Below are 12,494 nucleotides of genomic sequence, written 5' to 3' on the forward strand. Positions count from 1 at the left end.
TTCTACTGGCTTTAACAATTATTTGGTCTTTTACCTCTTCTTCGATATTGTTGTCGTCAAATAGATTAATTCCCAGGTATTTGAAAGTCATTACTTGTTGTATAATTTGATTTTTTTTTATTTTTCCAAGTGGAAAGGAAATGAAGAACAAAGAAAATAAATAAAAACATTAAAACGAGATAAAGTAGGTACTTGTCATTCAATAAACGCAAAAATTCGAAAAATGTATAAAAATATATTTTTTATTTTCAAAGTATTATTTAACTCGATTCTTCTTGACCAATTGCAATTTGTCTTCTTCTTTAACTTGTGATACAGAATTATATGTGTCTCTATTAGTATTCAAATAGCTAGTATCACTCTTAACAAAACTAGCTCGCGAAGATCTAGGATCAATCTTCCAACCGCATATGACTTCTTTGAAAGCGTTTCTCATCTTTTCCGACATCACGTTGTAGAGTATCGGGTTCAATGTAGAAGAAGAATAGTAGAATACACCGGCAGTGATATACAGCCAGTAGTTTAGTTCGTCGAAGTGAGAGTGGTTGTTGAGGTAGATTGAAAGTATCCTTTGCGTGTGAAAGGGACACCAGCTGATGAAGAATCCAAAGACAACGTAAGCTAAAAAAGAACTTATCATTAATAAACCCTAACAACACAAAACATTCCAGGAATGTACTATCAAAGTTCTATTAATGTTTGAATGTACTGGACATTCAAGGAACATTCGGTGAATATCTGATTAAGTTATTCGTGGAATGTTACCACAAGACATTCTATGAACATACTACCAATGTCCTATATTTTAAGAGAGGCCATTTACTATTCAATTTGCATTCATTTTAAAATTTGCTGCGCGTGTATATGTATTTAGGCAATCCAAACCACGTGACTTCTGGTTCTGGTTGGCATGGCATCATACAGGTTACAGAGGTTATGTTTGTAATATCATTTCATTTCATCATTCCACTGTTTATCGTCATATTTTGGATTCATTTGGATTTCGTTTGCTGTATTTTGTGAACTTTATAAACTTTACCACACTGCAAAGTGATTATTTAAGGAAATTATTATTGGAGACACCAGATGTTTGGAGAAAGGTAGGGCAAACAATTTTTATCAATGTTCATTTTTCTCTGATATTTATCAATATTGATGAATTTTGCAAGCAATAACATTATTTCTTTTATTGTTTTAGATATTTATCGAAGCTGAAAATAATTGGGGATTTAGATCCATATACAATTCAGTCAGAATTGGATTTTACCATAAAGAGCATTCCACCGAATTACTATTATATATATTATAGATGAAAGCATACAAAAGCCTTCAGCCCTTCAGGCACATAAATATTTTACAGCTGGATTTGTTTTTAAAGTTGGAGTAAAGTTGGAAGTCACAAGCAACAACTTCGTAAGTACCTACAAGAATATTGAGAAAATCCAGCTCCCGGATACTACTGGGCAAACTAGAAGATTGAAAAGGACAAAGCCTTTTGAACTAGTTTGAGTGATAGTGAAAAGCAGAGCATAATGCTTGTGTGCATGTGTATGTTAGAATAGTGCGGTTAGAAAAGCAGAGCATAGTGCTTGTGTGCCTGTTAGATTAGATAAGAGACACAATGGGTAAGCTCTTAATTTTAAGGAACAGTAGTAATTTAGGTTAAATTAACATTGCTCATTGGTCAGAGTTATGACCAGATTGTAATTCTAATGAACAATTCAATACAATGAATCGTCATCGTAGTGATGATTATGGAAAAAAATATATGACAAGATTTTGTGCAATAAAAATGTTTATATTTATCCAGGATGTATTATTTGGTATGGCTACATATACAGTCGGAAAAATGAAAGAATACCCATGAATGAACATATAAAACACGCTGTATTTTCCTGTCACCGTGTCACAAAGAAAATTGTCCAGTGCAAGTAACAATAATTATTACATGTACTTGTGCTGACCAGTTTTTTGTGTGACACGGTGACAGGAAAATACAGCGTGTTTTATATGTTCGTTCATGGGTATTCTTTCATTTTTCCTACTGTACTTCTGGTATATCGTCGGTGATGTGACAATACCTCCTATCTGCTTTTTCATGAATTTTGTAGGAGATGAAAAAACTTGTTTGGGACACCTCGTGTTTTCATATATTTTTTGATTTGTTTTGTAGTAAATTCAACTATCTATTTACTACAAAACAAGTCAAAACTTACGTATGAAAACAGGAGGTGATCGTAAAAAATGTTTTTCGTCTCCTGCAAAACTCATGAAAAAACATATAGGAGGTATTGTCACATCACTGACGATATATTTCAGAGAATGTCTAAAAAATATACTTTGAATGTCCTAAGAACATTCATGGAATGTTTCAACAAGACATTCAGTCTAAACAATATACTGTGAATGTTCAAAGAACATTCGTAGACATTCATGGAATGTTCCAACAAGACATTCAAGGAATGTTTAAAATGCTGACAGAGCACTTTCCTGGGACTTTCCAGGGACGTTCGTGTGCTTTTGGGGACATTCCAGGAATGTTTTCAATGTCCTGTGTGTACCTTCTAGGAACATTCCTGGAATGTTTTGTGTTATTAGGGAAGCTGCATATTATCATTTTGTATATCAATAGGTACATCCATGATACTATAAATAACAAGATAATATATTGCGCATCTCGAAGAGAAGGGAGTCGTGACGTACCTGCAGACCCAACTTCGTAATGACCGAATGATTTCCGATTAGTTTGAATTGCTCGCGGTTGTGTAGTTCAGGCTGTATGGTCGCCTCCGTTAGGTAAATTATTCCGATTCGATTTTTTTGCACAAACTTACTAAAAAAGAGTTCCTTATAACAAATTCGCAGGGTGCCGGGAGATGCCGCGCTCAGAAAATTGTTTAAACAATTTTTTTAAACAAATTCAAAACATTAATTTTTTCGATTCGTTCAATTTTCTTAGATTTTTTGGATCATTATAATAGACCTGGATCCCGCGTATCAAAAAAAAGTTGATTAATAGCAAGCTGAAAATCTGTTAATAGGTGTCTAGTCGGACAAACTTTGATGTACTGGAACACTGGAACAGGGGAAGTTTTAATTGTGGAACAGTTTAAAAATTTGGAACGTCAGATTACGAAAACGTCCCATGTATTTTGTCGGACAGAACATCCAATTGATTTGTTACCCTTTCATTAAACTCTCATGCAAAAATCAGACTGCTATTACTAACCAACATGATTTCTGTCATTTGACATGTTCTTCGTGTTCCACTCATTAAAATGCCCAGTTGGTGATAAACACCAGTCTGATTTTTGCATGAGGGTTTAATGAAATGGTAACAAATCAATTGGAAGTTCTGTCCGACAAAACATATGGAACGTTTTCGTAATCTGACGTACCAAATTTTTAAACTGTTCCACAATTAAAACTTCCCCTGTTCCAGTGTTCCCATACATCAAAGTTTGTCCGACTAGACACCGTTAAGCTATTAACAAATTTTTAGCTTTCTATTAATCAACTTTCTTTTGGTAAGCGGGTTCCAGGTCTATAAGCAAAAAGGTCTCTTGTGGTTTTTCTCTAAAATTTATTTTTGTCGAGTTATACGCGATTTAATATTTGAAAAACGCGAAAATCGCCATTTTCAAGGCTAACTCCGTTAAAAATTATTACTATGAAGAAATTCTGAAGACCCTACACCCTACAAGATCCTGAAGAAATTTTTGACATTATTTTATTACTAAGCTGTTATTTTTAATTATTAACAATGAGCGCTAACTGTATATAGGCGGCCGTCAATAGTGAGTGCGAAAGGGATGCACCATTCCGGCCGTCTAATAGTGCATCTTACTTGCACTCACATTGACGGCCGCCTCACTTAGCGCTCTTGGTTAACAATTAAAAATAACAGCTCAGTAATAAAATAATGACAAAATTTCTTCAGAATCCTTTAGGGGGGGGGGGGGGCTTTCAACTTTGATTCAGTCACTTTTTGACTTTCATAATAATAATTTTTAACCGAGTTATTAAGTCTTGAATTCGCGTTTTTCAAATTTTAAATCGAGTATAACTCAACAACAGTCAATTTTAGAGAAAAATTACAAGAGACATTTTTGGCTCATAATGACCCAAAGAATAAAAAAAATTAAACGAAGTGAAAAAATTGATTTTTTTAAGTGAAAAAATTGATTTTTTGAAGTGAAAAAATTGATTTTTAAACGCTTTTATTTAGTTCAATAGATTGCGTCAAATCTTTGGATGTTAATTTGACTACCTTTTTTCCATGCAAATGAATGAAAATTTGCAGACATATGCATTCGCGGTGACAGTACACGAATAGACAACAAAAAATTTTTGTTTATGTTTATTAATTGTTTAAATAAAAAAAACGATTTTAATGGAAAAAGGCCTAAATTCTCTTGTTTTTTACAATAAGAAACTTGAATAAAGAGATAAAATGTAGAATCGAGATAGCCCGCACGACATTTTTAAAAATGAGGTCATTCTTCTGTAATGATACCTTGCAACTTCAACTTCGAAAGCGCATGATTAAATGCTACATTTGGTCAGTCCTCTTGTATGGTGTCGAAGCATGGACATTAAAAATATCCACCATTAACCGTTTGGAGGCCTTTGAAATGTGGCTGCACAAACGTATTCTAAAAATACCATGGACGGCTATGCTGACAAATGTGGCAGTCCTTAAGAGAGCAAATGCTACCCGTGAGCTGCTTGATAACATCAAATATAGAAAGATGGCCTATTTTGGACACGTAGTAAGGGGAGACCGGTATAATATTCTTCAACTTATTATGATGGGTAAAATCGAAGGACGCAGAGGAATTGGTAGAAAGCAGGCCTCTTGGTTGAAGAATATCCGGGAGTGGACAGGAATAAAGAAAGCAGAACACCTATTTAGAATAGCTCGAGACAGAGACAGTTTCGCCATGTTAATCGCCAACGTCAAGGGGACTTGATAGGGCACGTTAAGAAGAAGAAGAAACTTGAAACTTTTACCGATGGTAGCTAATGATATAACCTATACATAATTTCACTTTTTACTTTAATTGTTTACGTTATGCGTCATAAATAAACAATAAAGTTTTAAATTTTGAACACTCATATATTTGTTTATACAGTACGATGCAAGTGAAAGGAATAAATTCGTTATTTCGTAAAAAGGCGACTTGAACCCTGGAATGCTACCTGGGGTACACTTGTACCCCAACCTTGTTTGTAAGTTACACCAATTTGCAGTAGTGGGTGTAGAAAATATGAAAATAAACTTGTGAATAATAATATATTAAAGTATTTTTGTATACAAAATAAATTCTTAGCATGTTATCTTAAGATTGTTTTTGTCATAAGTTCTTAAAACATACATATATAAATATTTTAGGTCGATTTTATTTGGGGTACCACTGTACCTCGATGTAGCAGATTGAGTTTAGAAAATAAGTGTAGCAATCTAGTGTTAAGGAAAAATCCCGAAAGAGGTCGATTTTATTTTTAAATTACGATATTTTGGCATATATGTCATACTAGTAACGTCATCCTTCTGGGCGCGATGACGTAATCGATGATTTTTGAAGTTATACTTCTTTACCGGCGATAGAGGGTGATTTTTTTATATGTTAAAACCTATCAGCCCGGCGCATGCGCATTATAACTTTGTTCTGATTGGATGTTCAAATAACATGTCAAAAATTATCCGATATGGCAGCTGTGGTTTGGAGGTAAAGGTAAACAAATGTATAATATATTAGTTTTATTGTTGTGAGGACAGAAACAAAAAAGTTTATAATATTGTAGTGACTTTTAAATAGTTTTTAAAAGCAACAGGTACGTAATAATTGTTAATGTATCATGAGTATAAACCTACCTATTTGATCTGCCAAAATACATAGTATGTAATACTTTAATTTATATAATTTGATTACCATCAAAATTTCTATCAATATTCAAAATATTTCTATCACTTCAATTCAAAATTAAAATAATTTGATCAATTTTCAAAATATCAAAATATCACAAGTTTAATCCGTTTAGTTAGTCGATCTTCGTAAATAATGACACATAGTGTCCATGGCTAAGCGGAGAAGGCGAATGAATTCCAATGCCAACCGCTCTTATCAGCGCTGGTTCGAGTCCCAATAGAAACTTTCTTTTTTGTTTTTTTTTAATACATTTTATGATTGTAAGTATATTTATTATATAATTGTATTTTCAGAAAATACGTATTTAGTTAAAAAAATTTTCGACAATTAATGTTCAGACATCATTTGTGGCTTGTTTAATGTGTTTGTGTGTGTTTTATTCCTTTATTATTTTAATTTTTGGCACTGTTCTAATAAAAATGTTTGAGAAGTAGTAAGTATAAATTAGTTTAATATTTAAACAAAATATAAATAAAAAGTATATTAATTTCGTTTAAATCATATAATAGAAGTATAACTTCTTACGTGCGTACAAAGTACACACACATTCTTGTTTTTAATGAGAATAGGGGACATGCGATAGCTCATTTGAAAGGTCATTCAATTCTTTATTCAGTAATATAAAAATTTATATAATTATTTGTACAGGGTGTCCAAAAACAATTTTTTAATTAAATTATTTGACAAAAAAGAAGAATGTATGTAATTAATTTAACTCAGAATACATTTTACAGTTGCCCGTAAATAGAAAAAAATGTGTATTTCAGAAATACACATTGTTTTTCGATTAAATTAAATATTCAAGCCAGCTTCCGCCAGCCACTTACCTCTTGGAAATTTTAACATTTAATTTACGCGAAAAGCAATGATTATTTGTGATATAAACAGCAGTAAAATTCTGACAGCAGTAAAATGTATTTTAATTTAAATTTAATAAGTTACACACATTCTTCTTTTTTTTGCCAAATTTAATTTAAAAGAATATTTCTGACACCCTGTATAAATAAGTATGTAAATGTTTATATTACTGAATAGTACAATGTATCAAATGTTGAAATAAATGCAAAAAATGTGTCGATATATTCTAATGTTTGAAAAATGTGAGACTAAAAAGTAAAAAATAAAAAATATGAAAAAAAAATTTTTAGGAAACGCTTTTCTTTAGTTACTAGTGACTAAAATTAAAAATATAAAAAAAATCAACCAAAAAGCAAAAATATAAAAAAAAATCAAACTCGAAGGGTTATTCGAAACAAACTGTTAGACAGATTAAATATACAAAAATCTCAAACATTCGTTAAAAAATTGAAAAACTCTAACACATTCGTTAAAGAAAAGCGTGGGGCGCGAAAAGTGAAAAAGTATCTATCCTCAAACCGTTTATTCGATGAAGACGCGCCCCACGCTTTTCTTTAACGAATGTGTTAGAGTTTTTCAATTTTTTAACGAATGTGTGAGATTTTTGTATATTTAATCTATCTAACAGTTTGTTTCGAATAACCCTACGAGTTTGAATTTTTTTTATTTTTTTGCTTTTTAGTTGATTTTTTTTATATTTTTAATTTTAGTCACTAGTAACTAAAGAAAAGCGTTTCCTAAAAAATTTTTTTCATATTTTTTATTTGAATGTGTTTAAAAAAATTGTTTAAACAATTTTCCGACCGCGGCACCTCCCGGCACTCTGTCCTGTATATTTGTTATAAAGAACTCTTTTTAAGTGAGTTTGTGCAACAAAATCGAATCAGAATATGTTACCTAACGGGGCTCGATACAGCGTTTTTTGCTGTGGATACAGCCTCGACTATAAGCTAACAACAAGAATTCAAATTACGGTCTCCAGTTACGTCATGCGATGCGCGAACTCGGACGTATTTGCGCTACGGGAAGATACCATCTTGTTATTTATAGTATCATGGGTACATCGTCATTATGGCTGTAAAAGCAGACAAATATTTTTTGAAGGAATTTAATTCAGTTGTAGAGTTAGATTTTGGAGAAATAGTACAAAATTTAATAGGTTTTATGAACTAGGACATGACAGTTTTTACACTCCTAAAAAATTAAAGAATTAACTCACAACAATAGAAAACGAAAACCGGGAATTAGGGGAGTGCATATAGATTTTCACTTCGGAAAAAATCAAACAAGATAGAACTTTTTGTAATTTCATTAAGAAATGTTTAATAAACAACATATCAAGAAGTTCTACTCGAGAAGTGGGTGCTTCATTTTTTATTAAACAAATAAATTACGAAATTAGATGTTTTTTAAATAACTCCGAAAATATAAATTTTTGGAAAAAAACTGACTTGACCATTGAAAAATTCAGAAAATTTTACCAAAAAAAAAAGCGTATATAAAGAATTTTCTAAAATTAAATCTGTATCTTCTATAATTTTTTATTTATAACGCTCAAGTCACCCTTCTCACAAACATTGGCGCACTGTAAACTAGCGTACGGTGAAGTGCACGGTTTAGTTATTTTAATGTAATTCTTTAACTAATGGATCAAATGAAATTTTACAAATTGAACATAAAAGAAGAATAATAAAAGTGAGCTTTACATGAATTTTGTTTAAAAATGATTTAAACATGTGTAACTAATACAATTTTTCTTATAAAACTCTCAATTTTACCCAACTTACCTTTCAAGCATCTTGCTAAATGATGTTTCATTTAAAAAAGATCTCAAAAATTTAATTCAAATGATATGATCTCAAAAAATGTAATTTTTGAAATCTTCGTAGTTTTATAGAATTACCATCACTTTAAGACGGTATCACTTAAGATTGAACAGATCTATTACAGTTTTATAAGTGCTTTTTTAAAGCTTAGGATGTAATCTTTATAATTCACTAAATTATTTTACTTTAGAAATGAAATAAACTATTTCTTTTTGAGAAAATTAAGAAGGATAACAAAAATGTAATACAAAAACAGAAAATTACCAGCTAAAAAAATGTTTATACAAAGTGATCAACACTTTTTTCTGTAAAACTTACCTAAAATACATTTAATAATAAGCTTCAACAATAATAAATGTTCAGCAAAAATTGTTTTAGCTCTTATACAGTATGTCTGCGTAACTTGGAACCTATTGATAACTTTTTTATTATCAGTTTTACGAAAAAAGTTATTCTTTATAAAATACTCTGCATCGTATATAATCTAAGATGCAATCATCAAGTATAAAATTTAATTAATTTTATACCAGGTATGTCAAAAAATATGAATTTCACTCAAGAGTAAAGTACCTTTACATTTCACAATATCGAAAATTGTTATTAAGAAAAGTTGTTTGGAATTAAAAAATTTGTTTTAGTGTTCAATTACATCCTTCTAATTAAAATATTGTGAATAATAAAGGCACTTAACATACCTCGTATAAAATTTAAAAAGTTTGATATCTGATGGTTGTATCTTAGATTTTAGACCGGGGAGAGCATTTTATGAAGAATAACTTTTTTTCGTAAAAGTGATAATAAAATAGTTATCATAATTGTAATAAAATGATGAAGAGTAGTATCCGTAATTTGAGAAAACATTGAAAAAAAATTTTTCAATTAGTTTGATGTAATTGTATATTTAAACATAGTTTTTAATTTCAAACAACTTTTCATAATATCATTTTTTGATATTCTGTAATATAAATATAAAAGTACTTCACTCTTTAACGAAATTCATATTTTTGACATAACTCGTATAAAATTGATAAAATTTGATATCTGATTTTATTTGGTTTTAGATTTTTGGCTATCCTGAGCATTTTATGAAGAATAAATTTTTTCGTAAAATTGATAATAAAAATGTTTCCCATGTGGTTCCTAGCTACGCAGACATACTGTATAAGGGCTTATGTATAAAAATTTTTAAATTGCAATGCCACATTCGGATTCAGCATAATCAAAAAAAAAATAGAAACATATTTGATCAAAGTAAAATGATGAATTTAACGATATTTTAAAAAAATTATTTATACAAAACAATTGTTATTGTTTAAACAATTAGTAGCCAAATCTGCGAGTAGAACTTTTTACTTTAACATGTATATAAACTAACAAAAAAAGTTTTAGAAAAATATAAGCTTGTTTGAATTTTTCCGAAACACTGCATATTTTCGTTCTAATTGCACTCCCCTAAATACTGAAAGATCTAAATGAGTAACTTCTGTAGAATACTTAAAAAATTAAAGAGATGGACATAACACGTCAATGAATTATTCAAGAACAATAGAACAGAGCAGCCTGAAGTAGAAGTAGAAGATGGTATGGTTTTAAAGATATTCAAAGAGGAAATTACAAAATGGCATTAAAAAACAGAAAAAATTGTAAAACAGTAGGTCCAGACCAAATCCTAATAGAAAACTTAAAAATGCATAAATAATGTAACGTTTATAGTAGACTTGTTTAATACAGTGTACAAAGAGGACACACATACCAAAACAATGGTTACTCTCCCCCTTTTGTGCTATCCCTAAAAATACGAACGCTAAAGTTAGCAGTGAATACTGAATACAGAATAATATCATTAATAAGTCACATTCTAAAATTATTCTTGAAAATAATACATGGTCGTATAAATAAAAAAAACTGGAAGAAGGAATAGATGATAGTCAGTTTGGGTTCAGAAACGGACTAGGGACCAGAGAGGCGTTATTTGCTTTTAATGTGTTGGCTCAGAGATAAATGGATATTAACGTGGATGTGCGTGTTTGTTTCGTTGCTTTTGAAAAACGCATTTAATAAAGTAAGATATGAAACACTAGTCCAAATTCAAAGACAAAAAAAATAGACAAAAGTGACTTTTACTTGAATTAAAGAGCACAAATTGTAATATATAACTAACCTAGTTCAGAAATTGAAATCCTGTGAGGAGTTATACAAGGAAGTATTATGTAAGCTATTACTATTCAACGTATACATACATATAGTGAATCCATTCTTGAAGAAGCATTAATATCTGAAAGTGAAGGAATAATAATTAACGGAAGATCTATTAACAACATCAGATATCCAGATGACACCGTCATTATGGCAAACTCTGCTGATCAAATCCAACTACTACTAAGCAAAACAAAATGGACTAAAAATGAATATAGTCCAGAGAAATAAGGTTTTTGTCGGGACACTTGAGCAGCCAGGTTGCAAATGGGTTTTTTGGGTACTAAGTATATACCTAATATACCGGGTGTCCACTTACATTTTCCCCCATTTTAACTGCCTATAACTTCTAAATGTCTCAAGATAGAAATATGCGGTTTTCGCTGAAATGTTTTATTTTAGTAAAAGTTTTGTCTGAATGGATTGAATTTTTTATATGGCTTTCAAATATGAAAATAAAAATGGCGGATTTTTGAAAAAAACGTTGTTGACTTTTTTTAATAGAACACCCAGTATATTTTTTTGTAAATTGAAAGAAATGCCATTCACCTATCCAGTGATATAAAGTTTTTCAAAATCGGTTGTCAAATCACTGATTAATTAATTTTTAAAATGAGAGGTGCAATATGGATATCACGTACCTAATAGGTCTGGATCCCGCATATGAAAAAAAAGTTGATTAATAGCAAGCTGAAAATTTGTTAATAGCTTAAGGGTGTCTAGTCGGATAAACTTTGATATATGGGAACACTGGAACAGGGGCAGTTTTAATTGTGGAACAGGTTAAAAATTTGGAACGGCCAGACCACGAAAACGGCACATTTATTTTGTCCGACAGAATAGACTTAAACTCTCCGAACAGAGATTAAACTCTCATGCAAAAATCAGACTGCTATTTATCACCTGTCATAATTCCTGTCATCTGACATATTCTACATGTTCCACTCATTAAAACGCCCATTTGGTGATAAATAGCAGTCTGATTTTTGCATGAGAGTTTAATCTCTGTTCGGAGAGTTTAAGTCTGTTCTGTCGGACAAAATACATGTGCCGTTTTCGTGGTCTGACCGTTCCAAATTTTTAACTTGTTCCACAATTAAAACTTCCCCTGTTCCAGTGTTCCCATATATCAAAGTTTCTCCGACTAAACACCCTTAATCTATTAACAAATTTTCAGCTTGCTTTTAATCAACTTTTTTTTCATACGCGGGATCCAGACCTATAAATACCATAACGAAGCAATTTGATATTATGTTATGTGATTTCCACATTGCATCTCTCATTTTAAAAATTAATTGTTCAGTCATTAGACAACCGATTTTAAAATTTCTTATATCTCTGGATAGGTAAATGACCGTTTTTTTGTTCAAGCTGCAAAAAAATATACTGGGTGTTTTAATAAAAAAAAGTCGACAACGTTTTCTTTTATATCCGCCATTTTTTATTTAAAAGCAATATAAAAAATGGAAATTTACCTAAAAACTTGAAAAAACGATCATTTACCTATCCAGCGATATAAAATTTTTCAAAATCGGTTGTCAAATGACTGAGCAATTAATTTTAAAAATGAGAGATGCAATGTGGAAATCACATAACATAATATCAATTTGCTTCGTTATGGTATTTAGGTATACCTCGTCCAATTTACTTACCGTTGCACGTCATCCGCGCCATAGCCTGT

General features: G+C 30.8%; 1 protein-coding gene across 3 annotated transcripts in view; it reads right to left on the bottom strand.

The window, feature by feature from the left end:
- Positions 1-215: 215 nt before the first annotated feature.
- Positions 216-12,494, bottom strand: part of LOC126879143 (neuropeptides capa receptor-like) — an 87,559-nt gene continuing 75,280 nt past the window's right edge. For all 3 annotated transcript variants that reach the window (XM_050642139.1, XM_050642137.1, XM_050642138.1), the window contains exon 6: positions 216-621. In XM_050642139.1, coding sequence (XP_050498096.1) covers positions 257-621 — 365 coding nt within the window. In that variant the 3' untranslated portion in view covers positions 216-256. The remainder of the gene's footprint in view (positions 622-12,494) is intronic.

The sequence above is a fragment of the Diabrotica virgifera genome, chromosome 1, assembly GCF_917563875.1.
Source record: "Diabrotica virgifera virgifera chromosome 1, PGI_DIABVI_V3a".
NCBI lineage: Eukaryota > Metazoa > Arthropoda > Insecta > Coleoptera > Chrysomelidae > Diabrotica > Diabrotica virgifera.